The sequence below is a fragment of the Penicillium pulvis genome, assembly GCF_028828015.1.
Source record: "Penicillium pulvis strain IBT 33274 chromosome Unknown contig_10_segment0_segment0, whole genome shotgun sequence".
Classification (NCBI taxonomy): Eukaryota; Fungi; Ascomycota; class Eurotiomycetes; order Eurotiales; family Aspergillaceae; genus Penicillium; species Penicillium pulvis.
Genome location: NW_026643071.1, coordinates 1,439,672 through 1,465,745, shown reverse-complemented (window position 1 = coordinate 1,465,745; position 26,074 = coordinate 1,439,672). Strand labels below are relative to the sequence as shown.

Below are 26,074 nucleotides of genomic sequence, written 5' to 3'. Positions count from 1 at the left end.
GTCGTGGCTTCGTCACCGCTATCAAATTAATCGTGTCTCCAGATTGAGTCCGAGTATCCATCATGTCTGAACTCGCGAGAACCCTGCCAGCTTCTTGGTATTGCAATGAGCCGCTCTATCAGATGGAGCGTCGTGCCGTCTTTCTCAAGGTGGGAACCTTCTATCATCATTGATAGAAGAGAAGCTAATGTATTCCAGTCTTGGTACCTCCTCGGACCTGTGACGAGATTCCAGACTGTGGGAGAGCATGTTGATTATGAGGTTGCACAAACACCCATCTATGCTATTCGCACCGGAGGAGATGATCTGAATCCAGGTCGTGATAATTTGAAGGTGTTCTGCGCAAAGACGGTATGGCGAGCATGGACATCTAGCAGGCAGGTTACTGACAATTACAGGACAAAGAATTGCGCTTCCATGTCACCCCAACTGGTCTCCTTTTCTCCACAATATCGGATGATGCACCCAGCTTCTATGAGTTCTTCCCGGAGCTGGAGGAGCTACTGGGGAGGGTCGACTTCACTAGGCTCCCGCATCGTCGCAGCATTCGCTATGAAGGTCGGTTCAACTGGAAGACCATGTAAGCACCATTAAAGACTCTTACTGTTTGATTCTCACGTTTGCTAGGGTGGATGGATATCAGGAGTGTCTGCATTGCCAGTACACTCATCCATCATTCTCAGTCTACTACCCGCCCACTTTCTACGCCGTGCACAACAAGCATAATTTCTCCCAGCATATCGCTGATCCTAAGAAGCCAGACGATGGACTGTTTCTCTACTTCTTCCCCAACTGTACGCTCAATGTGTACGGCGGGGGCATGTCCTCGTTCCGCGTGTGTCCCACTGCAGATCCCCATGTAACCCGGATGGAGTTCGACTACTACCACCTGGAATCCGGAGATAAATTCGAAGAATACTTCAAGTTTGTCCGCCAGGTCGCAATGGAAGACTTCGAGCTGTGTGAGAAGGCACAAGATAATCTAGCCAAGGGTGTCTACCACGAGGGCATCCTGAACCCCATCCAGGAGAATGGCGTATCCTGTAAGTACAATCATCACCCTTCACCTATTTGTCAAGCTAATACTAACCCGTCCAAGACTACCAGAAACGGGTCTTTGACTTGGTCCTCGAACAACACCAAGCCGACCGAAAGGCCCAAAGCGAGGAATCCACCCTGGAAGAACATGCAGCACCATCCACTGTCGAAACGGCAGCGTAGAATAAAACTTTGACCATGGAGATCCCAGTGTCTATTTCATCATATTTAAACACCTAAATTGAAATTGAGATTCTTGTTTGTCACGAAGTGGGGAACATTAGTTGTATGACTGCAGCCACTAAAATTAAGATCTGCCACGTCGGAGGATAAGCTCAATAGCCACTAATCGAAGCCCGATACCCTCAATTTTGATAGTGCCGAAGCATTATCGGCGATGCGTAAACCTCCGAGAGCTGGAAATTGCAACTCAATCGGGTAATACCCCTGCAAGAGGGGGCGATGCGCGTGGTTCCGTTATTCAAAGTGTATAATGTGGGGATGGGGCACTTGGGCCTCTATCGATGATGGTATATGAAGTGACGATGCCGACAGGGGAGAGACAAATATCCGAGTCAATCAGATTTGCTCAATTACATACTCTAAAGAATATACGATGGACTTCATTCATGCTTATCTCTTATCTCCCGGCTCTATCTTGGTGGCCGTCGTGACTGTTGTCTTCTTGGTCAACGGATCATGGCCACTCCGACAAAAGCAAGATAAGATCGCCGATCTTGCTGTGCCAGATCATGACTCTAGTGGACAATTATCAGTCTCGAAAGAGCCTGACGTTCCGGAGGGGTGGTATCAGAGCCAGGAAGTCTTCGAGCTGGAACGTCGGGCACTATTCAGCAAAGTAACCGATGACCCTTTGAATGTCTATCGATTATGGTGACTAACTCCAGATATAGTCTTGGCTATACCTTGCCCATGTCACCCAGTTTAGTAAGCCAGGAGCCTACCAAACCTTCGATGTGGCAGGCTTCCCCGTTTTCTTAATCAGAGGAAAGGATGATAAGATTCGTGCATTCCACAATGTTTGCCGTCATCGCGCATACACGATCACCAGGAAGGAGACTGGTACGTCTACTGTACTCGGATGTCGGTATCATGGCTGGAGCTATGATACGTACGGGCGGCTGGTGAAAGCACCGAAGTTTGACGATGTCCCTGGATTTGAGATGTCAGAGAATAGCCTGTTTGAGATCCATACATATACTACCAGCCAAGGGTGGGTATTCGTGAACCTGAATTCTGGGGAACCTGCCCCCATGGAGGAGTCTACTTTATCTATTCTAAGCGACTTCACGCGAAATGCCGATTTGGGGACGAGATCTGAGTGGCTGGCCGGACAAACACTGACTGGAGCTTTCAATTGGAAACTGGGAAGTATGTTTGACTGGCGACCATGTTTATCAAAAGTTACTGACATTAAATAGTAAATACCCGTTATTCTGCTGACATCAGTACAAAACTCGAGCAAAATATGCCTAAGGTCCTGAACCCATCTATCGCTACTCAGATAGCGCGGACTATCTGGCAGAAGAATCGGAAAGCAAACTGCGTTTTGTTCCCTGGCACATTTCTCTACTCGTTTGAACAAGACGATATATGGTTATCTTTGACTATTATACCATCATCGGAGACAATCACGCAAGTTCGATATGATCTCTTTACTTCTTCGCCAAAGACCGGCATAGATCAGGATGCTTTCAGCAGTGTTGTTGGAGAAGTTATCCAGGATTCCATCAAGAGTAACGAGATTGAGCTCCAATCTACCACTGAAAAGCCAGCTGGGAGCTCCCCAAATATTCACGGCCTCTTAAAGCAACTGCAAGAGCACCAAAAGCTGGAGCGCACTAGTGGTAGTCTGATTCGCCCTGCCATGCGTCAGCCCAAGGGTAGCTCACTTTTCCAACAGGCTGAACAATGTGAGTGACTTTACTTGAATTTTTTTTTCTATTTCTTTACTCTTCTAATATAATACAGTGTGCAAGGAAATCGATTGTTCTGGCCCTGGATCACAGGGTGGATCTGGTATTTCTTCCAGTGGGCTAGACTGGTAGACGCCAGATTGTTGCGAATTACTAGGAGAGCTTGTTGGCGGACCTTTGCGTGGCCGAATATGGCTTGTGGCTTTTTATCATAGATAGGTGGAACTAGTCCCATTCACACAATCGTGAAATGTTTATGCTACATAGTTGCCATTGTAGAGAGATAAACATGGAAATCTAGGTACTCGAACTCATATCAGCTAGTCCAGCTTAATATTGCGTTAATATGACTCTATGTTATGTGATTGGCAAGATGGCCGAGTTGGTCTAAGGCGTCAGGTTAAGGTCCACCTTGACATCATTTCCTGATCTACGTTTGTAGGCGTGGGTTCAAATCCCACTCTTGTCATATCTTTTTGTTTTTCTTCTGCCACGAATTTGTTGGTTTCCTTCGAAGGATATCTATATATTTTTTTTATTTCAGAGCTTTTCATGTGATTGAAGTTTGGATTGGCGATCTCTCTATATAAGGTGACATGACTCCTTAGTTTAGGTGCGCCGGACTGTTAATACTAAGCAATCCGAACGTGATACACTACCTATTCAAAAGAATTGTCCCGAGTGCCATTTTGGCCCCACACCCATTAAATATATATATCTACAATACAGTACACCACACCACCATATTATATATATATACACATATGATTATATGATTACAAAGCTTAAATCACACACAATATTTCGGTTAAATTTCAACGTTTAATATCGCGTATAATACCCCCTAGCTCTCATAACTGCCACCAACCGTCTCGGCATGCTTCTGATTAAACCATCAATCTGCTCCTGCGAAATTGCCCACCAAGCTTCCGTTATATAGGCCTTAAAATAGGTCCAATCCATCTCCGATCGGCCTATGCTAATTAGCTCTGGGTGGAGCTGGAATAGCTTACGCTTTAACCAACCCTATACCGGTTCAATCGGGTTGAGGTTAGGCGAGTGCGCGGGCTAATCTTCAACGTATATTCTATGCTCTTCAAACCAGTCTCTTATTACGTATGCGTTATAAATACTCGCGTTATCTTGCTAAAAGACTCTTCTAGGTTCATAGATTGGAAGAAGACCTTCTTCAAGCGCATCCATATATGAATTCGCGGTATATCCTCCTCGAGAACCCTCGCTATGATCCCGCTCCATAATGATCAACTCCGACCGTCCTCCAAGCCAGATTGCACCCTAAACCATTTGGGAAATATCCTTCACATAGACTTTAGCGTTCACCAAATCCCTCTAATAAGTTTTAGATACGAATCTCTAGCACCATTTCGGACCAGTGTTCGAAGTTCGTTGCACGGAACACTCGTCCGAAAAGATCCAGTTTTGAATCGCGTTTTCTCCACGAATCCGGCCCTATTTTCGACAAAAAGCACGCCGTTTTAATGCCAATCGGGGCCCGATCGGGATTTTCTTTTTAGATAAGCGTTTCGAGAGCCCGTGGGGAAGTAGAATACGTCGAATTATGGATCGAGATGGATAGCTAGTAACGCTCGCGGAGAGCTGCTTATAGGTCCAGAACGGATTTCTTCGGGCTTGAATTTTAACGGAATTACAAGCCCGATCGTTAAAGACCTTAGGCCTTCCAGACCGAGGAAGAGAGATAATTCGTTGTTCTTCTTCAAAGCGTTGAAGTGTACGGTAGATTGTTCTACGGGCGCACTTAAAATCGTTAGCTAATTTAGTCTGTGATGCTCCATGCTGGTGTATATATATGATTATAGCACGTTGCTCGGGGGTTAACTCAGCTTTAGGCCTTCTTTTTCCAACATATCCCAGCTCCATAAGAGCAATTGGGGTGGTGTAAGAAGAGAAAAAAAATGAGGGGTCGTTATTGGGGCGACCTACCGAAAAGTGGATCGGGACAATTCTTCTGGACGGGTATGTATCTCTCTCCACTTCTTCCGGCTGCATACTCGTCCAAAGCATAATTTACCTTCTCAACATTCAGCCCCTCGATAATCTTGTATTCCAGCGGCTTAATCTGACCACGAGCAAGCCACCCTGGAATTTTCTCCCAAAGCGATTTCCCAAACGAAGGGATAAAATGCGAGAATCCCAGAATCCGCTTGTCCTCAAGGCCCTCCTGCTTCATCGCCAACACAGTATCAGGAATCTGACCAATCCCATTATGCGCAAAAATGCCCTTTTTCGAATTCGAAAGCAAAGAGGCACCCAAACTCAAATCGCCGAACGTAAACGTATCGTAGACGTATTGCAAATCATCACCAACAATACCCCTAACCTGCTCTTCAACATCCGTATCCTGTCTCGCAATGAAATGCGTAGCTCCAAGTTTCTTCAGTAAGTCCCCGTTCGCAGGACCGGCGATAACAACTATCGTCCCAATACCCGCAAGATTGCACAGCTGCACAGCAAGCTTCCCGGTGTTGGTCCCACCGCCAATAATGACAACATGTTGCGCTGCGTAATCAAATTCCACCGCTTCATCTGTTTCCGGGAGCGGAAAGCCGAACCCAGCAGATGAGAAAATACTCATTGCTGCAGTCACGATATTGATCGGGTATAGTGCCGCCTCGATATCTGGGATACCATCCGGGACGGCGGCAGCATATTCTCCATTCAAGATGGTGTACTCCTGTAATCCGCCTCCTTGGGGCAAATTGAAGAGCGCTTGCGAGACAACGTGCGTTCCCGGAGAGAATTTGTTGCTCGGTCCTCCTTTAATCACCTCGCCGACGATTTCGCCCGATATGACAGCTGGTAGACGCGATCCGATACCGAGATGACCGTTATCACGGAATTTCTGGTCAAGCGGTGCGACTAGCATGTAAGATTGCTGTTAGAAGAATTTTTGCGTCTCTTTAATGGAGCTAGGGCTCTACTTGCGGCCTGCGGCGGTGATTTTCACCAAGATCTCCTGGTCTTTCAACTCATACCCAGAGGGGATGGGTAAAGATCCCCTACTCACAGGCTTGCCAATTTCCGTGAGGATCAGGGCGGTTTGAGAAGACATTGTGTTGAATGATATATTCAGAGGAATCGTAAAGCTCATAGTCTTGGAAGGTTCTTGTCCTGAGCAGAATTGAGAACAACTGGTAGAACTCTCTTTTTTGTATGGTTTTTCCAGGCTCGCAACTCACGGGGTAAAGGAGAGCGGGTCATCTCATTTCCGATGGAAATCAAAATGAATTTCCGACAATACGATCCCATGTCTCGTGTAGAGCTCGGGGCAAGGGTCGTATCGTATAGTCGTGTCGAGCCGTATGATCAATCACTTCCGAGTTGCGTATTAATCGTTATCCGCGATGGCTCATGGTTCGTTCAACGCTAGCCCTACGTTTACGGTCAGCGGTAGATGTTCCGGAAATACCTTCACATTCAGCATGCCTTGTCGGAGAAACGTTTTCAACATTCACATAGTGTGCGTATAATTTACTCCGCGAGTCACTTAAAATCCGTTTATCGTGCACCCGAGAATTCTGTAAAGAATTGTCACTTGTATGTCATGCCATCGTCGTTCCGGTTTGTTATTATTGGTAGGTCAGGTGACCCATATGCCACTTTATCCTTCCACTTAGAGCAGCTCGGACTTCTTCCTTCTCCATACCAGAAGTTAATACCACATACGTTCTGTACACTTCCACTTGTGCGTTCGTAGAGATATCGGCCAGCATGCATGATTCCCACGGGCCTGCGATCGTGCTTATAACTTACTGTAATCTGCAAAATCCATGGAAGTGTTCCTTTCCTTGATCTGATTCTTTGCCAGCTACGCGATGATCCGACTCTAAGCCTGCGTTGACAGACCTGTCATTGCCACGCTAACCAGACACCTTAAACTAGGCTGAGAAGAACCTGATAAGCACAGACAGCAGAGAGGGACAGTAGAGAGTAGATGCCAAAGATTATCAAATAAAATACATAGCGAACACGGTAGACATAGCTATCACCAGCATAGACACGAACACGACACGAACATGATTGTACGTCTATCATACAATCCCTCGTTATGATGACAAGCCGCACTCAATATTTTCACATGGCGTTAAGGGTACATGGGGCTCAGAGTCGACCACGCAGAGCACTGAGGACTCATTCTCTGCTTTCTCTACCCCTCTCCTCCAAGGCCCGAATGCGGTGGTCCAAGTTTTGGAGAATCGCGATCATCTCTTGGACGGATTCAAACAGCATGAGCAACCGATCATGCGTCACATCGGCATGATATCCGAGCAAAAACAGGCGCTCGGTTGCTTCTGCATGGATATTGAATGCTGAGTCTGGCGGCTCCCCATGAACTGCTTGCTCCAGTTGGCCCACCCGGGATCGCAGAAGTGAAAGTTCATCGGGGAAGGGTCTGCTCACTGGGTGCTCATTCTCACGATTACCGTCTTCCCTAATTGAGGGGTCGATTCGATTGGAGTCATTGTCATCTTCCCTTTTGATAATGGGATCAGGGCATTGAGATCGTCGCATGATAGTGACACCCTCAGCGTGAAACCTCGTGTACCCCCATTGCGTTTTAAAATACCCATGCGGGTACTCATTATGGAGCTCACGGATTATATCTGGAATCCCCAGATCAATCAGGAGCTGGACAACGAGTTTTTCGGCAAGGGGCTGGATGTCAGACCCAAAACGCTGGAAGATACGGCGAATTTCGCTCCAGTATGAGATTGACACAAACTCTTGCATGATATCGATCAGGAAAGTCGACCATGACAGGGGAGGAACGCAATATTGAACGGCAACCAGCCAGGCGTGCAGGGCAATCTGGAACTCAATGGCACTGAAAGCCTTGATACCGTTTGTATAGCGAGCGAAAATGCCAAGAAGAACGGAGTTCACCTCGGTATTTCCAAGAATACGATATTCGTGATCTTCTTGGAATTGCATGCCCTCTATAACATGGCCCACGGCGGAGTTCAGTCTTCCTTCAACGCGAATCTCCTGTTCCATCCTATTTTGGAAGAGATTCTCTCGGGTATTCGATTCACTGAACATGAGGGGATGATCAATAATTTCCTGGATAAAATCGATGGACGCAACACAACGAGAACAGTCACAGCTTTGAGTGTGAGACGACATTGCAAGACCTGAAAAAGGGGATGAAAAAGATCAGTTTTGCGACGCTTTGTCTCATTGGATCGAACTTACTGAGAGTAAGATTTCAATAGATTTCAATATCAAATTGAAAAGGCGATCTGGAGTAAAGCACAACTGGGTTTGCAAAAGACGGTTAGATTGAGATGGTTCAGTGGAAAAAGATATCCTTCAAATACGCGTATGTGCCGGAATAAAATACGCCATGTGAAGATTGGGGGATAGGGATGGAAGAGAGGAAACAGTCGAAATCTCTCAGCTTGTTGTGCACAACGGTTACGTTCCCTACCTTCCAGGAACGCTCCCCGCCTACTTAACATGTATCTACATTATTATAGTATTCTTTCCCCTTTTGGACAGTTTGTATGGCACCTCAATGGTTATCTAGACAGGACTTACCTTGTCTTGAATATAAGAGGCGCCATACGCCCAGAAGTGTCTTCTATGAAGCTCTTGCCTTTAATGAAAGGTCCAACTTTATCTGTAGGCTTGATTGGAAAATTTGAACTTGTGTTATCTTCAATTTTCATGTGACACTTGAGCAGCCTAATAGCTAAACTTCATGTCCTTTGGGTGACCAATCTATCGATTTGAAGTTTAGAAGCTGCAGGTTGCCCTATTTGCGTGTCATTAGCCTCATGGAGAAAGATATCGATGACAGGAAACCATGAAAGGAAACGATTGACACAGATTTAAGATGCGGACAGCAGGACCAAAATGGGAGCAATAGATCTTTAGATAGGAGCAATACGATCAACGACAGAAGGGCGATGGAAAATAATGGCTTACCTTGAAGCATGGTGTCTGGCTGCATAGAAATCATTCGGTGATGAATGTACTCCGAAGTCTTTCAGAGGCAGCCCTACACCTCTCCAGAGAAGTGGAAAGCTCCAGAATCATCTTCCCCTCAGACTCGGCCATCTCCCGTGAGAAGTCTTCATGCTGCCATTTAAGCAATATGAATTTCTGAATCTTGGCCATGGACTCGGTATGAACTTCGCTGAGATTCTGCTGCAATGCCTTTTGGCCCACAGATTGGACCGCAAGGTCAGTCTCAGAAAGTTTTTCAAGCTCTTCGTATTCTTCAAGGAGTTCTGGAAGCCAAGCATCGAAGACCATATTATTCCCATCCTCCTTGTTGGCCATACTGTCACGATAATCTGCTTGTTTCCGATTGCGTTTCAAGAACTTAAGGAAACTTTCCTTGAACTGAAGTTTGATCTGATTGATTGGCAGAACTTCCTGTGTGTCACTTGTATTCATGAGATTACCGACAGGGGGCAAAGTTGGTCTCATATATTGACGTTGATGGGGTTCAAGGGACCTTGGACAAACTTTGTTAGCTGTGTGAGGGTTTGATAGGTCATAATAGCATTTTTACTCACGATGAAGGCTCCTGGCTTTGTGTGAATACCATCTCTTCATCGCTGCAGTTTGATTCAACCGAGGTTTTCGAGCTCCTCAAGCCATTGGACCGTTCCTGTAGGCGAGTGGATCTCTTGTTGGGCACGTCATGCTGGGTATCTTCATCTGGGTAAGCCCGTTTACTGCCTCGACCATTTGCGTTCTTCTTTTGTGCGTCATTCTGGGTGCTATCCGGCGCCTTGAGCCTTTCTGTGGGAGTCTTTGGATTGCCCATACTCTGGATAATGTCTGAGGCATGCTTGCTAGGCCACGAAAGATTCAATCCTTTCAGCTTGTCTTTTTCCTTTATCAACCAGTCACTCCAGCCACTCTTCCATATATTGTGACGTGGGTTGAGCTGTCTCCTTTGAGTTAGGTAAGCCTTCCAGGGCGGCAGGACCTTATTCAAGAGTGCATCTGATAGGTATCTGACACCATCTGGGTTCGTAGCCAACGCGACGGGGTAAAATTGAACCTTCAGTGTGCCTTTCGACCCGTTCCCAGTAGTGTGGAAGATCTCTGGATACTTTTGCCAGTCTGAGTCATTGGATTTGATCATGGTCCGGATTTGGCGGTCGGTAATTTCGCATTGGCTCATGGATGAGCTAGCTTTCAATCGTGTAGTCGCCATTCTGTAATGATCGTCATTAGCTTTAATTGCCACTTCTAAATAATATCATAGTGGACATAGCGGAAACTCACGAAGCGAGCATGTGGGGAGATGTAGGTTCAAAAAGGGGGAGGGGGACGAGGCTGGGGGGGAGCAAGAAACCGAGCTAAAGTGACCAGGGTAGGCAAACAAAGAAATATTGAATATGAGGATTCCCTCATCTAATAAAACTCAATTGTACAGCTTGGCCTACAATATGCAGAGAATGTTGATTGCTTCATAAGCTGTTCCGTTGCTCTTTTCCGAGGATATTTGCTTGTTGCGAGCCCCATCCGTATACTTCGCATACTTCGCATTCGTATTCATGCTCATATTAATCTTAGCGTGACTCGTGAATACTAGCGGTTTTAAATACCACGCTAGCCTTGTCGGGAGAATGGTCCCGCCCCACCTTGGTGATCCTCCATGACTTTCTATGCCCAACGTACAGCAACCATTATCCGACCGAGGATCTGTATGTAGCTAATAGCCGGGTCGCGGAGGCGGATGCGCCTCAATGTCCAGAAGTCCGCTTGATGAATCTCCCAGAGGGCTCAAGGGCTACGGCATATGGCTGAGGTGGCCTGGTAAGTACCCAATTTGCTACGTGTTCGTTTGTTGTTGCTTATTTGCTTCGCTATTTCTCTTAATTTTCCCCCTCTCATCACGTCCTTCTCTATCTTGGGAGGTATTACCTAAGTCATTGCATTATCGAGCCGTCAGCAACCAGCACGTAAAAAGCTTCATCGGCCTACGGCACAGTTTTTATGTAAGAAGTTTCCTGGACATAACCCTGGAGTACATGATTCATCACGGACCTCCAATCAGTCATACAGGTATCTCAATAGCCTGCTGCCACCTGAGCCTATTTTGCACACATTCTCAAAGCAAACCGCATCTCCCACACGCCACATGTACAAAGGAGATGTACACGTGAAGTTCTCCTGCACGTATTTCCCGATAGCGTTTCGTTCATCCCACTAAGGCTAACATACCGAAATCTTCAATAAGCTTAAGTGTTTCCCAAAAATCAGGTCTCCCGTGATAACCTCCACATTTTCGAAATTTCAATCTTGCTTGTGGGCACGAGCCACCTGGCGATCAAAGAGTGCTTTGACACAACCAAGCCTCTTATCTTTTGTTGAACAGTGTTAATTGCAGGCCCCAGGATACAATTAGTCTCCTGGTATAACAGTTTGGAGCTTCCAAGTCAATTCTAACTTGAAGACAGTCAGGGGCCAACTTCACGTAGTGTTAATATAGAGATTGCGCGTCTCAAGCTGTGTCTGGATACATTCTCCATAATTATTCTGGTCAATTGAAACGCCACTTATATCAGCGAAACGGGGGACTTCTGGCTATATATCCACCGCAGAGTCCAGATTAATATATATGACTCCGGTCTTCCAAGGTTTTCCGTCCGAGGTCGAGTGACCGGTGTGGGGTTGCGACATCATGACCCTATATTCAGAATGCACGCACATACGGGATTTAATTAGCCGAACTTAATGTTGGCGCATGGCAGTCATAAAACCTTAAAGACTTTTCTAGTAAATAAAGTGCTTAATCAATACTGAAGATATGACGTTCATAAGGCTATTATTAGCCCCATAATCCACTTTCATCTACTTGAATCGCTAGGTGATGAACGCTATGATCCTTTTTTAATTAGTTTGCTATTGTTCAGGCCATTATGTAGCATTGATGCATGACAGTGACCTTGTGGAACATCGTTTAAGTGTGGGGACTCTGCCGATATTTAGTGCAGACGCACAAGTGATCATAAACATCCTAGTCAGTTGCATAATGGGTAAGGCGAGGGTGGGCCAGACTAGTCCTGCAACACGGCCCCACCAATAAAAGCTGTCTTATTATGTATGCCAATGCAGATCATAGACCTGCGGCGGAGACTTTTCTGACATTTCTCCGGCCGCTTAGACAGTGGCGTAACCACCCGCAACTGCAAGTCTTTCATTCTCACTATGATGAAATCTTTAGCTTCAATTCCTATTCAAAGAAAATTTCCTGAGATTTAATTCTTAGATTTAAAGAAATAATTTAACTGAAAGAAATTTCTAGCGCTAAAGCTTTTTTCCGCCACGTGGATTCTATGCTTCACATCAGATGTTTCAGAACTTCCGACGAAAGAGTGGCCTCGGGCGCTCTCTCCGCCCCCTCTTCTTCAGGCTACGTAGGGCTTGCATGACGCGGGGCATGAATACTTCTGTTTCCCGGGGTCCGGTCTAATGATGCAATCCACGGGTGCTGGAAACTATTCTTTCCGGTCCCGTGTCTCTATGCCAAAAGAGGGGGTATAAATGTTGTCTCGTCTGTTCAATAGACCAGATATTCCTAAGAAACCAAAGCCAATATTCTCCCACTCTTGCTCAAGAGTCTATTTCTTTTAGCATCTGTGCCATGGCAGTTATTCCAGGCATGTCCGACTACTCGGGCAGCTCGCCTTTCCACCTTGGCATCACACTTCTACTGTCCTGTCTATCAATGGTAGGTACTTCCTCTAGCTCATTGCTTAACTCAATCAGATGGACTACTTGCTCAACACTTTTCATGGCTTAGATGCCCATATATTTGATCGGTCTCGTCGTTTATAATGTCTACTTCCACCCGCTGGCCAAGTATCCAGGCCCAAAGTCCATGGCAGCAACACGCATTCCCAACATGTATATGGTCGCATCCGGTCAAATACATCGAGTTATAACACGGCTACATGAAAAGTACGGTCCTGTTGTTCGGGTTGCCCCGAACGAACTTTCTTTCGTCACCAACGGCGAGGCCTGGAAGCCAATCTATGGTAGTAGACCCGGCCACAGCCAAAAGCCAAAAGATGCTCTATTCTATCAAGAGACCATCGGTGGCTTCCCTAGCATCATTTCTTCCAATGATGCAGATCACACTCGCTTCCGTCGCTCACTATCTCATGCATTCTCCGATGGTTCTCTTCGTGGTCAGGAACCCATCATCAAGGGCTATGTTGATCTATTAATCCAGCGGTTGCACGAGACCATAAATAGGGGAACAATATCCGTGGATGCCGTCTCGTGGTACAACTTTACCACTTTTGACATCATCGGAGATCTAGCATTCGGTGAACCATTCAACTGTCTTCAGGACTCGAGCTATCACCCGTGGGTAAGCATGATATTTGCAGGTGTCAAGGCCGGGGCTATAATCAGTTTGGTTCGCCGCGTACCCTACCTAGAATCTTTGAAACGGCTCTTCACTCCTCAAAAGCTTATGCACGCTAGACTGGACCATCAAAGATTGACCAAGGAGAAAGTCCAGATTAGAATGGGAAAATCAAATGATCGGCCTGATTTCTTTGCAAACATTCTCAAACAGAAGGACCCGTCTAAAGCATTCAGTGAGGGCGAACTATATACCAATGCAGATCTGTTGATTATCGCTGGCTCGGAGACCACTGCTACTTTACTCTCGGGAGCGACATATCTCCTGCTGAGAAGCCCACGCGCCTTTGCCAAGCTGAAGGAGGAGATAAGAGGCGCCTTCAGGTCTGATGCGGATGTTACTCTAGAGGCCTGTAACCGGCTGGTTTATCTGCAGGCCTGCTTGAATGAAGCGTTGAGAATGTACCCGCCGGTTCCTGTTGGATTACCTCGTGTTGTTGATGCTCAAGGTGACACTATCGATGGACATTTTGTACCAGGAGGCGTAAGTTTGATTGATTTTGTGTTCTATCATTTTGAACACAGTCTAACACATCTATAGACAACTGTCTCGGTCTCTCACCTGACAACATATCACTCGGAGAAGAACTTCAAGGACGCAAGGCACTTTTTACCTGAGCGTCATCTCGATGATCCTCGATATGCGTCTGACAATAAAAATGCACTACAGCCCTTTAGCTTTGGTCCAAGGAATTGCATTGGTCGCAAGTACGGATCTTCATGCGTCTTTAGCTGTTTCAGAGGCCTTGCTGACATCCATTCTTCTCTATAGCCTTGCGTATGTGGAGATGCGCTTGATACTCGCTCGACTGATTATCAACTTTGAAATGGAGCTTGCTGAGCCCGACTTTGACTGGATAGACCAAAAGGTGTATACTCTGTGGGAGAAACCGCCACTAATGCTCAAGCTTCTTCCAAGAGATATAGCGAAGTCGGAGAAAGCTTGATCATGGAGCCATCATTATTTCTGGTGTCATTTTCTTCTGGTGTGCAAATTACGTTTGATCTTGCGACTATCTCTTGGGTGCATAATTTTGAAGATATAGCTCGCTACAGAGAAGGGATACTATTTGAGTTCTCAAGCCTCGTCAATTTACATTTGATAAGCCTTTGGCCGAAATTCAGTCTACAAATCTTGTCAAATATTCCCGTACACTTTTTAGGTGGGCTTTGTTGCTTACAGTGGTCTAATTATGAAGCGTAATTACCTTAGAATTCCAGAGGATCAATGTTGAAAGGAGATTATGTATTTCTTGATCAATGCGGCTGAAACTTTTGTTCAATATCATACAGCAGGACAGCGATGTTCAAGAGCTCTAGAAAGTGTACACAATCCTGTATCCGAGGCAGACACGGAAATTAAAATTCGCGTATGTTCACGATCCGAATGTGAAAAGAGAAAAAGAATCACAAAGAAAGAAATGAGATCCCAGAGACATTAAACGCCACCCCGACTAGGCTTGCGGGAGATGCTTCGAGAACCCGACGATAGGGTTGATATGCCTAGTGTGTGCTTCGAATGCAACGCTTGAAAACAATAAGAATAGGAAAAAATCGAATGTAGCCGTGACAACGTATCCGTAGCTGCAAAATCACCTTCAAGCTGAGAGAAGCTCGGCTAGTCTGTGTCGGACTTGAAGCTTGCGTTATCAGGCAAGCCATCGGCTTCAAGAGCCTGGCCACGGATGCCAAAACTCAAGAGAAATCCGACGAAAGACACGGCCCCGAAGACACCAAAGGCCCAGGCTTCACCATATGGTTGGATCTTGGCTGTCAGTGTGAAGAGGCCTCCAGATAAGAAGGGTCCAACAGAGCGTCCAGCAGCAGAAAGAGTCTGCGCAAGGCCATTGAGAGCACCCAAGACGGCATGGTTCGGTGCGGTGTTGGTGATTAGCAATAGAGCACTGGTCAGACCACCTACAGAGGCGACAGTCTTAATCAGAAGCACTGAGCATAACTCAACAGCCAACACTATGTATTGGCGTGTGAATCCATCGCCGGTCTCGCCCTTGTACCCGACGAAAGGCATCAATAGGAAAGAAATTCCAAAGCCGAAAAGGCCAGCACGATACGACCACCGATTACCCATCTTGCCACGAAGGCGATTAAAGACGCAGATCTGAAAAAGTATCGTCACCAGACCAGCAAAGCCCTGAGACAGGCCAATCTCCCTTGGAGTGAGATTGCGTCCCGCTGGTGGTTTGGCTTGCGTAAAGATGGGGAACAAAGAATTGAATGAGACGTTACACAAGGCAAATATCAGGTAAGTCAATAGCAGTAGGACGGTGTCGCGCGTAAACAATTCGCTCCATGTCAATGGTTCGTGCAGCATGACTCGGTCAGAAATCTCCGAAGCCGAATCCAAGTCACTGTCGTGATCTTCGCCCTCCTCGGCTGTATCGGTATCGTCGAGAGTAGGGTTTGAAACCCGAAGGTAGGTCGGATGCTGCGAGAGTCCAGTAAATTGCCATAGCCAGGTGAAAAGATGGCGGACCTTCCTGCTGATCTTTTTGCCAAACTGAGGTAACGGCCCTGCGTCTTCCAAGCTTTCCTCCATGAAAAAGGCCGTCACTCCGAAATCCACAAGAAGGACAGCGGCAGAGAACAGATTCGGAGCAAGGTAGGGGTATGGATTCGCTTTCTTGGTGAATGGAATTTTGTCAAACACCAACAGCCCTCCTACGAGTGGGCCCGTTATACCTCCGATTCCATATAGAACGGGAAGGTAAGTGAAGGCCTTTGACTGGTTGCTGCGGTCTGTAATTTCGCCCAGACAGGTTGATACTAAGCCCTGGTTGCCATTTACCAGTCCCATCAGTGCTTGGACCGCAATTGCTTGGCCCAGAGTCTTGCAGAATCCGAAGCCAACGAAACACATTGCGGTCAGAAGGGTGCCGAGAAGTATGACAGGCTTTCGGCCAATACGGTCGGACAGTGCGCCCCAGAAGTAGTTTGTGGCAAATTGGGCTAACGCAAATGCCGATGCGATTGTTCCCACATAGACACCAACTTGGCTAGGCTCCACTTCGGGAAAGGCCGAAGCCATGTCTGGCAAATATGGACTGATCGAATTCAAGGCGGTTTGCTCAGCCAGAGCGATAAACGCCAGTACAGCCATCTGTTTCATAGGCAATGGGGACCGAGCTTGCTGGTGGCTAGGCGCCGGGGCCTCATTGGAAGGCGCACAGTCATCGCCGGGAGATCCCATCGGCGAAATAGGACGGCCACGCGACTTGGGTGGGGTTGTATCAAAGGTTTGGTAATGCAGGGTCGACGAGCGGCGACGGCCCTGGATGCGACGTTCACTCATCTTGGAAACGGAGGTATTGAGGCTAAATCGGAGTATTTCACAGCCTAACCAGACGATTGAAGGCTGGAGCACCGATCGTAGCCGCAATGCTGGGTTCGTGCGAGGTTCGTGGATGTGATCGCAATGGATGATTGCAGGGCTAAGGAAAGCGCAAAAAAGGACAAAATAGACTCGAAAGGGGTCTCAAAGATCTGCCGGAGAGAAAATGTGTCTTGAAAAGTAAGCTATGCACGAAGGTGAACCTTGGCCGGGGAACGCTTTGGGGATGGAATTAATGATGTAAGCGGCATGCGGGTCTCGCTGAGTAATCGCAAATCTAGGCAAATCGTATGAATCGTTGGATCATGAGACCGCATCGTCAATACGCTGAGATTTAGTATAAATGATACGACGTGACGACGAGGCTGGCGAGCACTACGATTCACAAATTACTGTCTCTGGCACAGTATAACCCTAGTGTGTGACGCCGGGACAAGGGCAATTACCGCAGGCCGAGCTTCCTGGCATCTATACCCGATATCAGTGGCTTCAGTCCTAACCGTTATTACGTTATCGCCCAGGGTGGGGGTTCGTGGAGAACCACTAGGCCATTTCCACCGGCTGTCTCTATTGTAGCTAGAATCCCCATTTATATGCCGCTATCACGAGTAGGTATTGGGTCAGGTGCAGTCATCACGGTTCAACTTGTCTGCACGCATGTTAAGGTAAGGAAATGCATTGGAATTGTGGACTGCGGTGTATCTAATTGTAATTGGTTGGTGTGCGGTTTTCTCCAGCCTTACCATGGAAATCTGGGGATGTGAAATCAGTAGTCATGCGGTTCAGTCAATCCATTGCCCTGATTGGCTGCCCCTTTCACCAGGAGAAGTCGCCTCTTCCAAGGAAGGGGCACAGTATGTTGTGAATGTTCGTGAACTAGGTCGTATTTCCCTAGAGAGAAAAGGTTTTGCCCAATCGCATGATCATACCGTTTGATGACGCTTTATATCGGCGCTGACTGTCCAATAATGCTGCCTTGGTAATCATATTACGTCATCGGGCTATATGGAAGGCGAGATAGATCGTAAATGAATACGATTTCAGTCGGCAACGGTATTCTACTAGAATATAACTATCGCCAATAAATCTCATTGTTAAGTCTTTGGAGTTTTGGTGGTTGAAAATCTTCATACCTGTCAGGATCTATCAATCATGTCGGAGATTATGCGGAAGGTTGAAAAGGTCGTCCACGGGCACCAGTATGAGACAGATGACACGGGTCAAGGTGATTTACACGATTCAGATTTAGCGAACAAGCTTGATCCACGTGTTCGGACGGAAAATGGTGAGTACTGAATCAAAACCATCGGGCTTTCTCCTTTGATACCCTAACGATCAAACTTACAGGTGATGCCCATTCGCCGCAACCCACCACTGTCTCCAGGGGTGTTCAAACATCCGGAAGTATCATGACAGATGGATCCACGGGTGCCGAAACGACTGATGACGCCAACCAGGATGATCAAAATGATTACTCAGGAGAAGACTGCAATACCCAGAATAAGTCGGATGCAAGGCCAGTAAGGCCTATCAAACAGGATACCTTGGTCGGTTGTTGAGCATACTGTAGGGATTGGTGAGCCTCGGAAGGGACTGGAGAGCAATGCTTGACTTGGTGACCCTAGGGGGCCCACAATGAGAATTGTACTGGATGTTTTGCAGCCCAGAATGGTATCGCATTCAGAAGCAATACTGGAAATTTTCGGATTGGTTAAATGAGATTTAAATATATTTTATTCAAGAGGGTTCTTGTAAGTATTTGATTCCCGGTAGGCCATTATTCTTCTCATCCATAAATCACGGTTCTGTTACGTCCAGTGCTGCACGTACGTACAGGTGCCTCAAATATATATTAATACTCCAACCGCAAATTACGAACAATGTCGGGAGAATAAGCTCAAATTCGGCAGGCGGTTATTAAGACATTATATATTCTCTACACGACATAATTGCATATTTTTCAAATTCAAAATCGACCTCTTCCGTGTATGATGATCGCAATGTGGTGACTTAAGAGATTGGCGGCGGTAGAAGAAAAGATTGTGAAAAATGAGATTATAATACCAAAACATGGAAAATCAACATCAACCAGTGCCAAGTGGTCGAGCGGAAACTCGACTATTTCATCTTCCTTGGTCTAGTGGTCATGATTTCCGCTTGTCATTAACACCGATAAGCGCGGGAGACCGGGGTTCGATTCCCCGAGGGAGAGATTTCTTTTTTGTCTTTTTGGTGTTTTCAACGTGCTGATCGGGCTAGTGTGAAGAAACCAAGGCCTTTTATTATGCAGCATAAGGAACCGTGCATGCATCCTTACTAGTGAATATTCTATAGTAACGATAAAATGAAATATAACCGTGGAGATCTGATCCCCTTAAAAAGGCTTTGTTTGGTCTGATTGACTTGTTTCAAACATCTCTTAGATGCAACCATCGGCAGATTGCTTCCGTCAGGCTGTTCTATCCATCCATCATATTGTGGTTCCATATAAACGTAGAAGCGCGACATAGAAACTTGTAGGTGGACCGTACGAATCAAGCGCAGGCGCTTCTATTGAACAATCAAATTGTCGCATGAAGCCCATCTTATACTCGGTGTACTTGCCCGTCTCAGGCAATTTTTTGGAGCTCAATACCGCGGTCAGAGTTGTGAAATAACTTTGATAGTGTAGCCCTGCATAACGGTTACTACGCTCAATCAGAATCTCCACTACAATGTAGGCGGTTAGACCTGTCGGCCGCAAAAGGAAATGTGGGGCCAAAGAATTTTCAGGAACTCAAAGCATTATTGGGCATCCATTTTCAACAAGGCCGGCTGGCCCAATGGCAAGGCGCTTGACTACGAATCAAGAGATTGCAGGTTCGACCCCTGCGTCGGTCAATTTTTTGGACTTTTTGCATCCGCTATGGTTTTTGTTTAAATGAGTGGGTAGAATTGTGTTGGTAGGTGGATCGGCTGTGCCTAAGCTTCCGTAACAAGCCTCCAAACCACCTATACAAGAAACTGGCATATTTCTACGGAGGGAGCCAATGATTTTGATTGAACAAATTACACTTTTGCTTTACTGGTCACATACCCAAAAAGAAAGCAAAAAGAGAAGCTTGTCAATTCTCGGAAAGCTCGTTGTTTTGGCAGTGTGTTAGTCCGAAAAGACTACCATCGCTCGCCGCATGAGCATGAGATTACGCATATATTGGACTATCAACAGTAGCGCGTGAGACTACATCGAGGCTCCAGTATGAATCGCTTTGAAGGCTCGACTGAGGTAGGAGATGCAAAAGAGAACCGTGTCAATCACACTTTTGATTATGCTGTGAGTAAGGGACAATCATATATCACTCGGATTCCAAGGCTAGAACTATCATTTACGAACTCTAGTATCTTCCATTGACACATTCGGTTAAATCAGGGACTCTAAATAACAATTGAATTCAGGGCATCTCCTTTGGATCTATTAAAAAAACCAAGAATCAGTGGTGACTGCTGAAAAACTGAGATCTATACAACGTGGAGTATCAGAAGGCCTGTCCAAAGTAGTTGCTCTGCTTGCTAGATACAGAATTATACAGAATTGTATTTTATAAATCAGCAACATCCAAGGCATTGAACAGTTAAAGAATGCGAACCCTAGAGGTTATGTGCCTCATGTGGGTTATACTGACTGCACTTGTGGAGTTAAAAACGGCAGACCCACACGATCTCCACTCCTACCAAACTGCCATACGGCACACAAAAGTGAAAGTGAAAATTCAGAAATAAAAGACCACTTGAGCCAGATACCATTAGTATCTCTATTTAGGTGACAAGAAATTTAAGCTAGATATAAACCAGGTAGAACGCGGCCTATATAAGCTAATCCCACCTCCCCGGACTCAAAATGATGAGCACAACCGAAGATTCTGTGGCCACCAAAAAAATCCACAATGTGGATGTAAAACACCAAAAAAATTGACCGACGCAGGGGTCGAACCTGCAATCTCTTGATTCGTAGTCAAGCGCCTTGCCATTGGGCCAGCCGGCCTTGTTATATGATACCGGATGGATATATGGTTATATCAGGGCTAGCTAACCGACAAGGTGGAATGGTGCGCTTGCGCAGCATATCCCGGGTAGACAACATGGCCAGTTGACAACAGAATACAACACAATCACAAAGCCTTATGAGTGCAAGTTGCTGAAGAAATGACATCGAAGTAAGTTCCAAAGCCTTGAATTATTTCCAATCAAGCTCACTACACTTTTATACCAGCGACCTTCAACGTTCCCCACCCCTTGGCCTTGACTATCTTGTATAGCAAATTCCATCTTCGACGAATCAAAGAAGAAATACATGTGCACAAGTATTACAGGCTACAGCAGCTGATATAAGTAGTCAATATAAAAAAGTAATGAAATATTAATGGGTACCTGCGTAAATCAAACTTTTCTTCACATCTCTTAGCCTTGACTCGCAAGTTAGAAGCCAACTGGTATGAATGAAGTTTACATTTAACCTTTCATTTGAACAAGATCTATAGGCCCTGCTAGTAAAATAGCCCTATGCCTGATGACTAGCTCCGTGAGCAACTTGCTGTTTCCTATAGACACAGAACCGATCTTGAGCCAAGTATTATCTTTGTGACAGGCGAAGTGGAAGGTCCCTTCATGGCAACAATTCTCAAATTCTTCACAAATCTCACACATTTTCCACCTATAACAACACAGAAACCTGTCATTGTGTCGTATTGCGAAGTATGAATTCCAAAGAGAAACACGACTTAGACGGATATTGGCACAGCACCTTTGTTCCTTAAATATACTCGTTTTATCATATACCAATTTGATTGCTACCCAAATAATGGCGTAATTAGATGATTTGAATTGTTGGATCAAATGTTCATTCCTGATTACGTAGCAAGGGCTACAGACGGTATCACAAGAGAGAAACACAAAAACATATTGAAAGGTATAAGTCATAATTGCATATGATCACTTCATCAACAGGTCCACGGCCCAAGGAACACTCAGTCCACGCAAATCACCATAATGCTGTCCAACACCCAAGAAGACAATGGGGATACCAGTGGCATGGACCATGCTAACTAGCGTACCGACCATATCGCCCACGGTATCACACTTGCTGATGATGAAACCGTCCAGACTTCTGCCAGTTCCAAAGGCCTGGTTGAAGTTACGAGCCTGCATAACACTGTCTGTTCCAACCAAGGCCTCGCCAACCATGAAGATCTTGTCCGGGTTAGCGAACTTGGCAAACTTCTCTAGCGAAGACATGAGGCGCTGGTCATTGTGGCGTCGGCCAGCGGTGTCAATCAAGACAACGTCGAACTTTTGGCTAGCAGCATAGTCGACTGCGTCCTTGGCGACGTTGGCGGCATCTTTGCCATAGCCCTTCTCGTACAGCTCGACTTTACCGACGTTCTCACGGGAACTGAGTTCGTTCAAATTGCGAGCATGGACGCGGAGTTGCTCTACTGCACCTGAACGGAAGGTGTCACAAGCAGCAATGAGAACTCGATAGTTGTTCTGCAAGAGGAAAAAGCAGATCTTGCTGAGATTGGTGGATTTGCCAACACCGTTGACACCAACGATAGACATGACATAGGGACGAGGAGCTTGCTGTTTAGTGGTCGGGGCGGTCACGGCATTGATCTCGCGTAGCAGATCCAAGGAGGATGTTGGAGTCAGGATCTTCCGCAGGGAAGCTTCCATAGCAACACGCAAAGCGGCATCAACACTCTGGAAATTTGCGGTTTTCTTGCCAACCAATTCGCGCTCCACACCTTCGCAAAGACGCACAGCAGCTTCACGAGCCACGTTCTTCTCCAGAAGATGATCCTCCATCGCCTTGAGCGGCTTCTGGAGGTCACCCTCCGTGAGTGTCTTACCACCAACAATGTTGCGGAATAAGCCTCCAACGGCGTTGAAGCCAGAACCCAAGAAGCCAGAAGACGTAGTTTCCTTGCTCTTTTCAGCATCAGCATTGTCCAGTATGTTGTGGACCTCATCTCCCAAGTCCTTCAGGACAAACTGGCCTTTGCCAGTTTTGCGACCCCAGTCTTCCGGCGCGACAGCCTCTACTGCAGGTGTAGAAGTCTCCGCATCACCAGCTGGGGCAGAGTAATCTAAAATTTCCCCATCATCCTCGTCAGCGAATCCGCTGTCGTCCCATTTACGCATCTTCTTGGCAGATCCCTTTGCAGGCTTTGCCTTGCGCGAAACTTCATCGCCAGACGAAGCATTGGCGCTCGCATTCGCAGCTTTGCGCGAACGGCGAGAGCCTCGGCCGCCAGGTCCGGCTTTTCCGGTGAGGATGTGGCCGGCAAGGGGAGTTGAAGACCTAGAAATATCAGGAGTTGCCGGTGGCGTGCCCTCGTCAGAGGGAGCCCCGGCTAGCGCAGCACCAAGCTGCGCTGGAAGATGTCAGCTTTTATAATGTCCAAATTCCGTGAGTCATTTTATCCATACCCTTCATAAGGCCGGGGATCGGCGGTGGTGGCGGACCTCCATTATCCGATGAGACAAGCGGATCCTTTTTTTCTCCGGTCTCGACGGTATAGGCCTCTGAGGCACCGCCGGTATTATCCTCGAGCTCCCGCACTTGTTGTTCGAAGTAAGGCTCGAATCGGTAGGTGGTGATTCTGTTGCGATTGCCTAGGAGCTGATCCTTGTAGACGTCGGTGAAAATCGTCGAGATGTTTTCCAGCAGTTTATCAATCCATCCAAGGTGGAGCAATGATTGGTAGACAGCCTGTAGAGAGCGTGGTCAGTCATGCGACATATGATCGACATGCGATAAGCGGGACATACGACGAAAATCAAGTTGAACTCCTTGACCTGCTTCCATTTGAGTGTGTATTTCTCCTTCTTGAATGTCGGAGAAGCTCCTGTAGTCAAGGCGCTTTGCGGCGCAACTTTCTCCTCGATAAAAACGTCGTTGATCAGGCTATTAATGACATGCGACCCCACAGGAGCGTAGGACTTGGACCACAGCACCACACCGGAGGTGGTTAAGATTTCGAAAGCCTCAAGCATTTTGAAGCTCGTTCGAATGTGAAAAATTAGAGCGAAACGGGGGTATCTGTGGAGAAAATGAGTGGAAGAGAAGAAAGTTCGTGGTGGCGGACCGGGCAAAAGTGATGGTCGAGAGCTCGGAGACACAACGGGATCTTCAGCCACGTATAAACACTTCTCTCGACTTCCACCTACCCTCCTCACCCCCCAAACTCCGCCCCCTCGACGCAGCACGCAGTCATTTGACTCACTTGGTGCTTTTATCTCTTCTCTCCCCTGTCTCATCAGGAGCATTATGTATCGGGGCTCTTTCGCACCGCCGCCCGCGCAGTCGCCGCCTCTTCACCACCCCGTCCCGCAGCATGTGTCGACCGTGCCTATGATGCGCTCACCACCCCCACCTACATCTCAACAGACCCCTAATGCCGGATATGGAGGTAATCCATACCAGCCCTCGCCTGCCCAGGGTGGTAACCCAAATTATGCCGGTGGCCCCGGCTTTGGTCAATTTATGACCGACCCAACAGCCCAGATGGGTTTCCAGGTTGGTAAGAGTGCGATGATGGCAGGACAGGAGTATATGGAAAGCAATGTAAGTCTATGGAACTCACAAGCTAGCCGTCGCGTGTCTTTAACCCTCTGCCCATAGTTCAATCGCTATATTTCCATACCAGCCCTGAAGCACTACTTCAACGTCTCCAACTCCTACGTCCTGAACAAGCTCATCCTCGTCCTATTTCCTTGGCGACACAAGCCCTGGTCCCGCCAGCAAGCCCGAATGCCCGCTTCTGCCGGCCCAGATGGCCAGATCACGCAGCAACAATACTCGTCCATGTTCCTGCCACCGCGAGACGATCTGAACTCACCTGACATGTATATCCCCGTCATGGCTGTCGTCACATACATTCTGTTGTCAGTATTGTTGGCCGGGTTCCGAGGCAACTTCCACCCGGAGCTGCTGGGCTCGATCACCACCACGGCCATCGCGGTTATCGTCTTCGAAATTCTTTGCTTGAAGATGGCCATGTACATCCTCAGCATCAACAATGACTCGCAGCTGCTGGACCTCGTGGCGTACTCGGGATATAAGTTTGTAGGTATCATTGCCACTTTGGTTGCATCAGAGGTCCTGATGCCTGGCCGCGGAACTGGAGGCTGGGTTGGTTGGACGGTCTTTATGTACACATTCTTGGCGAATGCGTTCTTCCTGGTCAGTTGATCTATAACCCCCACTCGTAGGCGATACTCTTTTCGTGACCTACGCTGACTACTTTGTATTAGCTCCGTTCGTTGAAGTACGTCTTGCTCCCAGACTCGACCGACTCTACTATGCAGACTGGCATGCACACTGTGGCCCGGGGACAGCGTAACCGTCGCACGCAGTTCTTGTTTGTCTACTCCTATGTCATTCAATTCATTTTCATGTGGATTCTCAGTCGGGAGGGTCCGTCGGCGTTGGCATCGAAGGCAAGCTCTTGATCAGTCTAGGTACTGTGGGGAAGCTTCATTTTGGGTATAGACGGGAACAGGCGGGGGAGGTGTGGCTGGTATGGGCAGGATGGAAGGCTGAGGAGCAGCAGTCTGACGTCTTGGGACCATACTACACGGCCTCAATAGTCACGATATAGCACGACTTATTGTAATCAAAACTATTCACACGTTCAAGCAAGTTACTAAGGGTATTATACATATGTAAAGACGAGGATAGACTAGGAAGATGAAGGTGGTCATAGAGAAGAATATTGTATTTGAGACATAAGCTAAACTGATGGGCATTTGGTCGACAAGTGAGAATCCTATAAATAGTCAGAGGCAGGTCCAACTAGAGCATGAGACAAACAAAAGTGTAGCATGTGTATGGTTCTCAGAGATCTTGGTGATAAAGGTAATATCATTGCCAGAGGCATCAATTACTATCTAGGCGTGATAAAGTTTATAATCATTGAACCGGGGGTGGATGGTATGGAATGAGAAGAAACGATAGTGAAACATACCCATTGAGAGATCGATGTCGAATTTTTGTAAGGCGGGAGACTGGCAATATCTAAAGGTCTTCGAGCAGTCAGCAGGATGCTCCAGCAACATAATCAAGTATCACAATGGTTTGAGAAACAAGGAGTCAGAATATGTAAGAAATTAAATATCAATCCGACAGAGCTGCATAAGAAACCCCGGCGAGGGTTCCACAGACACTGGGTCAATCGCAAATTACCGCATCATTCGAGGTAGAGCAGGTGCAAGAACAGTTTCAACGATAAAACGTACCATTAGTGTACTCTGTATCAAGCAGAGACGTTAGTTG

The 26,074-nt window shown here is 46.8% G+C and overlaps 10 protein-coding genes across 10 annotated transcripts; 5 read left to right on the top strand and 5 right to left on the bottom strand.

The window, feature by feature from the left end:
- Positions 1 to 62: 62 nt before the first annotated feature.
- Positions 63 to 1,233, top strand: N7503_000581 (aromatic ring-hydroxylating oxygenase subunit alpha; the record flags this gene model as incomplete). Its single annotated transcript, XM_057060142.1, has 5 exons — positions 63 to 149; positions 199 to 351; positions 399 to 580; positions 628 to 1,043; positions 1,100 to 1,233. The coding sequence occupies 5 exons, from the start codon at positions 63 to 65 to the stop codon at positions 1,219 to 1,221; spliced, it is 960 nt and encodes a 319-aa protein (XP_056927065.1). The 3' UTR covers positions 1,222 to 1,233.
- Positions 1,234 to 1,654: 421 nt separating this feature from the next.
- Positions 1,655 to 3,107, top strand: N7503_000580 (putative iron-sulfur cluster-binding protein; the record flags this gene model as incomplete). The annotated part of the gene is made up of 4 exons (XM_057060141.1): positions 1,655 to 1,897; positions 1,953 to 2,430; positions 2,481 to 2,972; positions 3,031 to 3,107. 4 exons carry the CDS (start codon positions 1,655 to 1,657, stop codon positions 3,105 to 3,107), a joined length of 1,290 nt encoding a protein of 429 aa, XP_056927064.1.
- Positions 3,108 to 4,920: 1,813 nt separating this feature from the next.
- On the bottom strand, positions 4,921 to 6,066 carry N7503_000579 (Dehydrogenase; the record flags this gene model as incomplete). The annotated part of the gene is made up of 2 exons (XM_057060140.1): positions 4,921 to 5,889; positions 6,022 to 6,066. 2 exons carry the CDS (start codon positions 6,064 to 6,066, stop codon positions 4,921 to 4,923), a joined length of 1,014 nt encoding a protein of 337 aa, XP_056927063.1.
- Positions 6,067 to 7,145: 1,079 nt separating this feature from the next.
- N7503_000578 (uncharacterized protein) lies at positions 7,146 to 8,009 on the bottom strand (the record flags this gene model as incomplete). Its single annotated transcript, XM_057060139.1, has 1 exon — positions 7,146 to 8,009. The coding sequence occupies one exon, from the start codon at positions 8,007 to 8,009 to the stop codon at positions 7,146 to 7,148; it is 864 nt and encodes a 287-aa protein (XP_056927062.1).
- Positions 8,010 to 8,972: 963 nt separating this feature from the next.
- Positions 8,973 to 10,270, bottom strand: N7503_000577 (uncharacterized protein; the record flags this gene model as incomplete). Its single annotated transcript, XM_057060138.1, has 3 exons — positions 8,973 to 9,477; positions 9,539 to 10,189; positions 10,260 to 10,270. 3 exons carry the CDS (start codon positions 10,268 to 10,270, stop codon positions 8,973 to 8,975), a joined length of 1,167 nt encoding a protein of 388 aa, XP_056927061.1.
- Positions 10,271 to 12,624: 2,354 nt separating this feature from the next.
- N7503_000576 (cytochrome P450) lies at positions 12,625 to 14,359 on the top strand (the record flags this gene model as incomplete). Its single annotated transcript, XM_057060137.1, has 4 exons — positions 12,625 to 12,711; positions 12,784 to 13,896; positions 13,954 to 14,120; positions 14,185 to 14,359. The coding sequence occupies 4 exons, from the start codon at positions 12,625 to 12,627 to the stop codon at positions 14,357 to 14,359; spliced, it is 1,542 nt and encodes a 513-aa protein (XP_056927060.1).
- A 671-nt stretch (positions 14,360 to 15,030) lies between these two features.
- Positions 15,031 to 16,722, bottom strand: N7503_000575 (MFS transporter; the record flags this gene model as incomplete). Its single annotated transcript, XM_057060136.1, has 1 exon — positions 15,031 to 16,722. The coding sequence occupies one exon, from the start codon at positions 16,720 to 16,722 to the stop codon at positions 15,031 to 15,033; it is 1,692 nt and encodes a 563-aa protein (XP_056927059.1).
- Positions 16,723 to 17,913: 1,191 nt separating this feature from the next.
- N7503_000574 (uncharacterized protein) lies at positions 17,914 to 18,326 on the top strand (the record flags this gene model as incomplete). Its single annotated transcript, XM_057060135.1, has 2 exons — positions 17,914 to 18,046; positions 18,109 to 18,326. 2 exons carry the CDS (start codon positions 17,914 to 17,916, stop codon positions 18,318 to 18,320), a joined length of 345 nt encoding a protein of 114 aa, XP_056927058.1. The 3' UTR covers positions 18,321 to 18,326.
- A 3,394-nt stretch (positions 18,327 to 21,720) lies between these two features.
- Positions 21,721 to 23,887, bottom strand: N7503_000573 (signal recognition particle receptor subunit alpha). Its single transcript, XM_057060134.1, has 3 exons — positions 23,569 to 23,887; positions 23,227 to 23,509; positions 21,721 to 23,171 (listed from the first exon to the last, which is right to left on the bottom strand). The coding sequence occupies exons 1-3, from the start codon at positions 23,791 to 23,793 to the stop codon at positions 21,730 to 21,732; spliced, it is 1,950 nt and encodes a 649-aa protein (XP_056927057.1). The 5' UTR covers positions 23,794 to 23,887; the 3' UTR covers positions 21,721 to 21,729.
- A 180-nt stretch (positions 23,888 to 24,067) lies between these two features.
- N7503_000572 (protein transporter YIF1) lies at positions 24,068 to 25,251 on the top strand (the record flags this gene model as incomplete). The annotated part of the gene is made up of 3 exons (XM_057060133.1): positions 24,068 to 24,364; positions 24,422 to 24,982; positions 25,054 to 25,251. 3 exons carry the CDS (start codon positions 24,068 to 24,070, stop codon positions 25,249 to 25,251), a joined length of 1,056 nt encoding a protein of 351 aa, XP_056927056.1.
- Between the last annotated feature and the right edge of the window lie 823 nt (positions 25,252 to 26,074).

Coding starts and splice junctions, on each gene's coding strand:
- N7503_000573 (XM_057060134.1), bottom strand. CDS start 23,793: ATGCTTGAGGCTTTCGAAATCTTAACCACCTCCGGTGTGGTGCTGTGG. Junction 23,510..23,568: donor AGTTCAACTTGATTTTCGTC/GTATGTCCCGCT, acceptor CGCTCTCTACAG/GCTGTCTACCAATCATTGCT. Junction 23,172..23,226: donor GATCCCCGGCCTTATGAAGG/GTATGGATAAAA, acceptor GACATCTTCCAG/CGCAGCTTGGTGCTGCGCTA.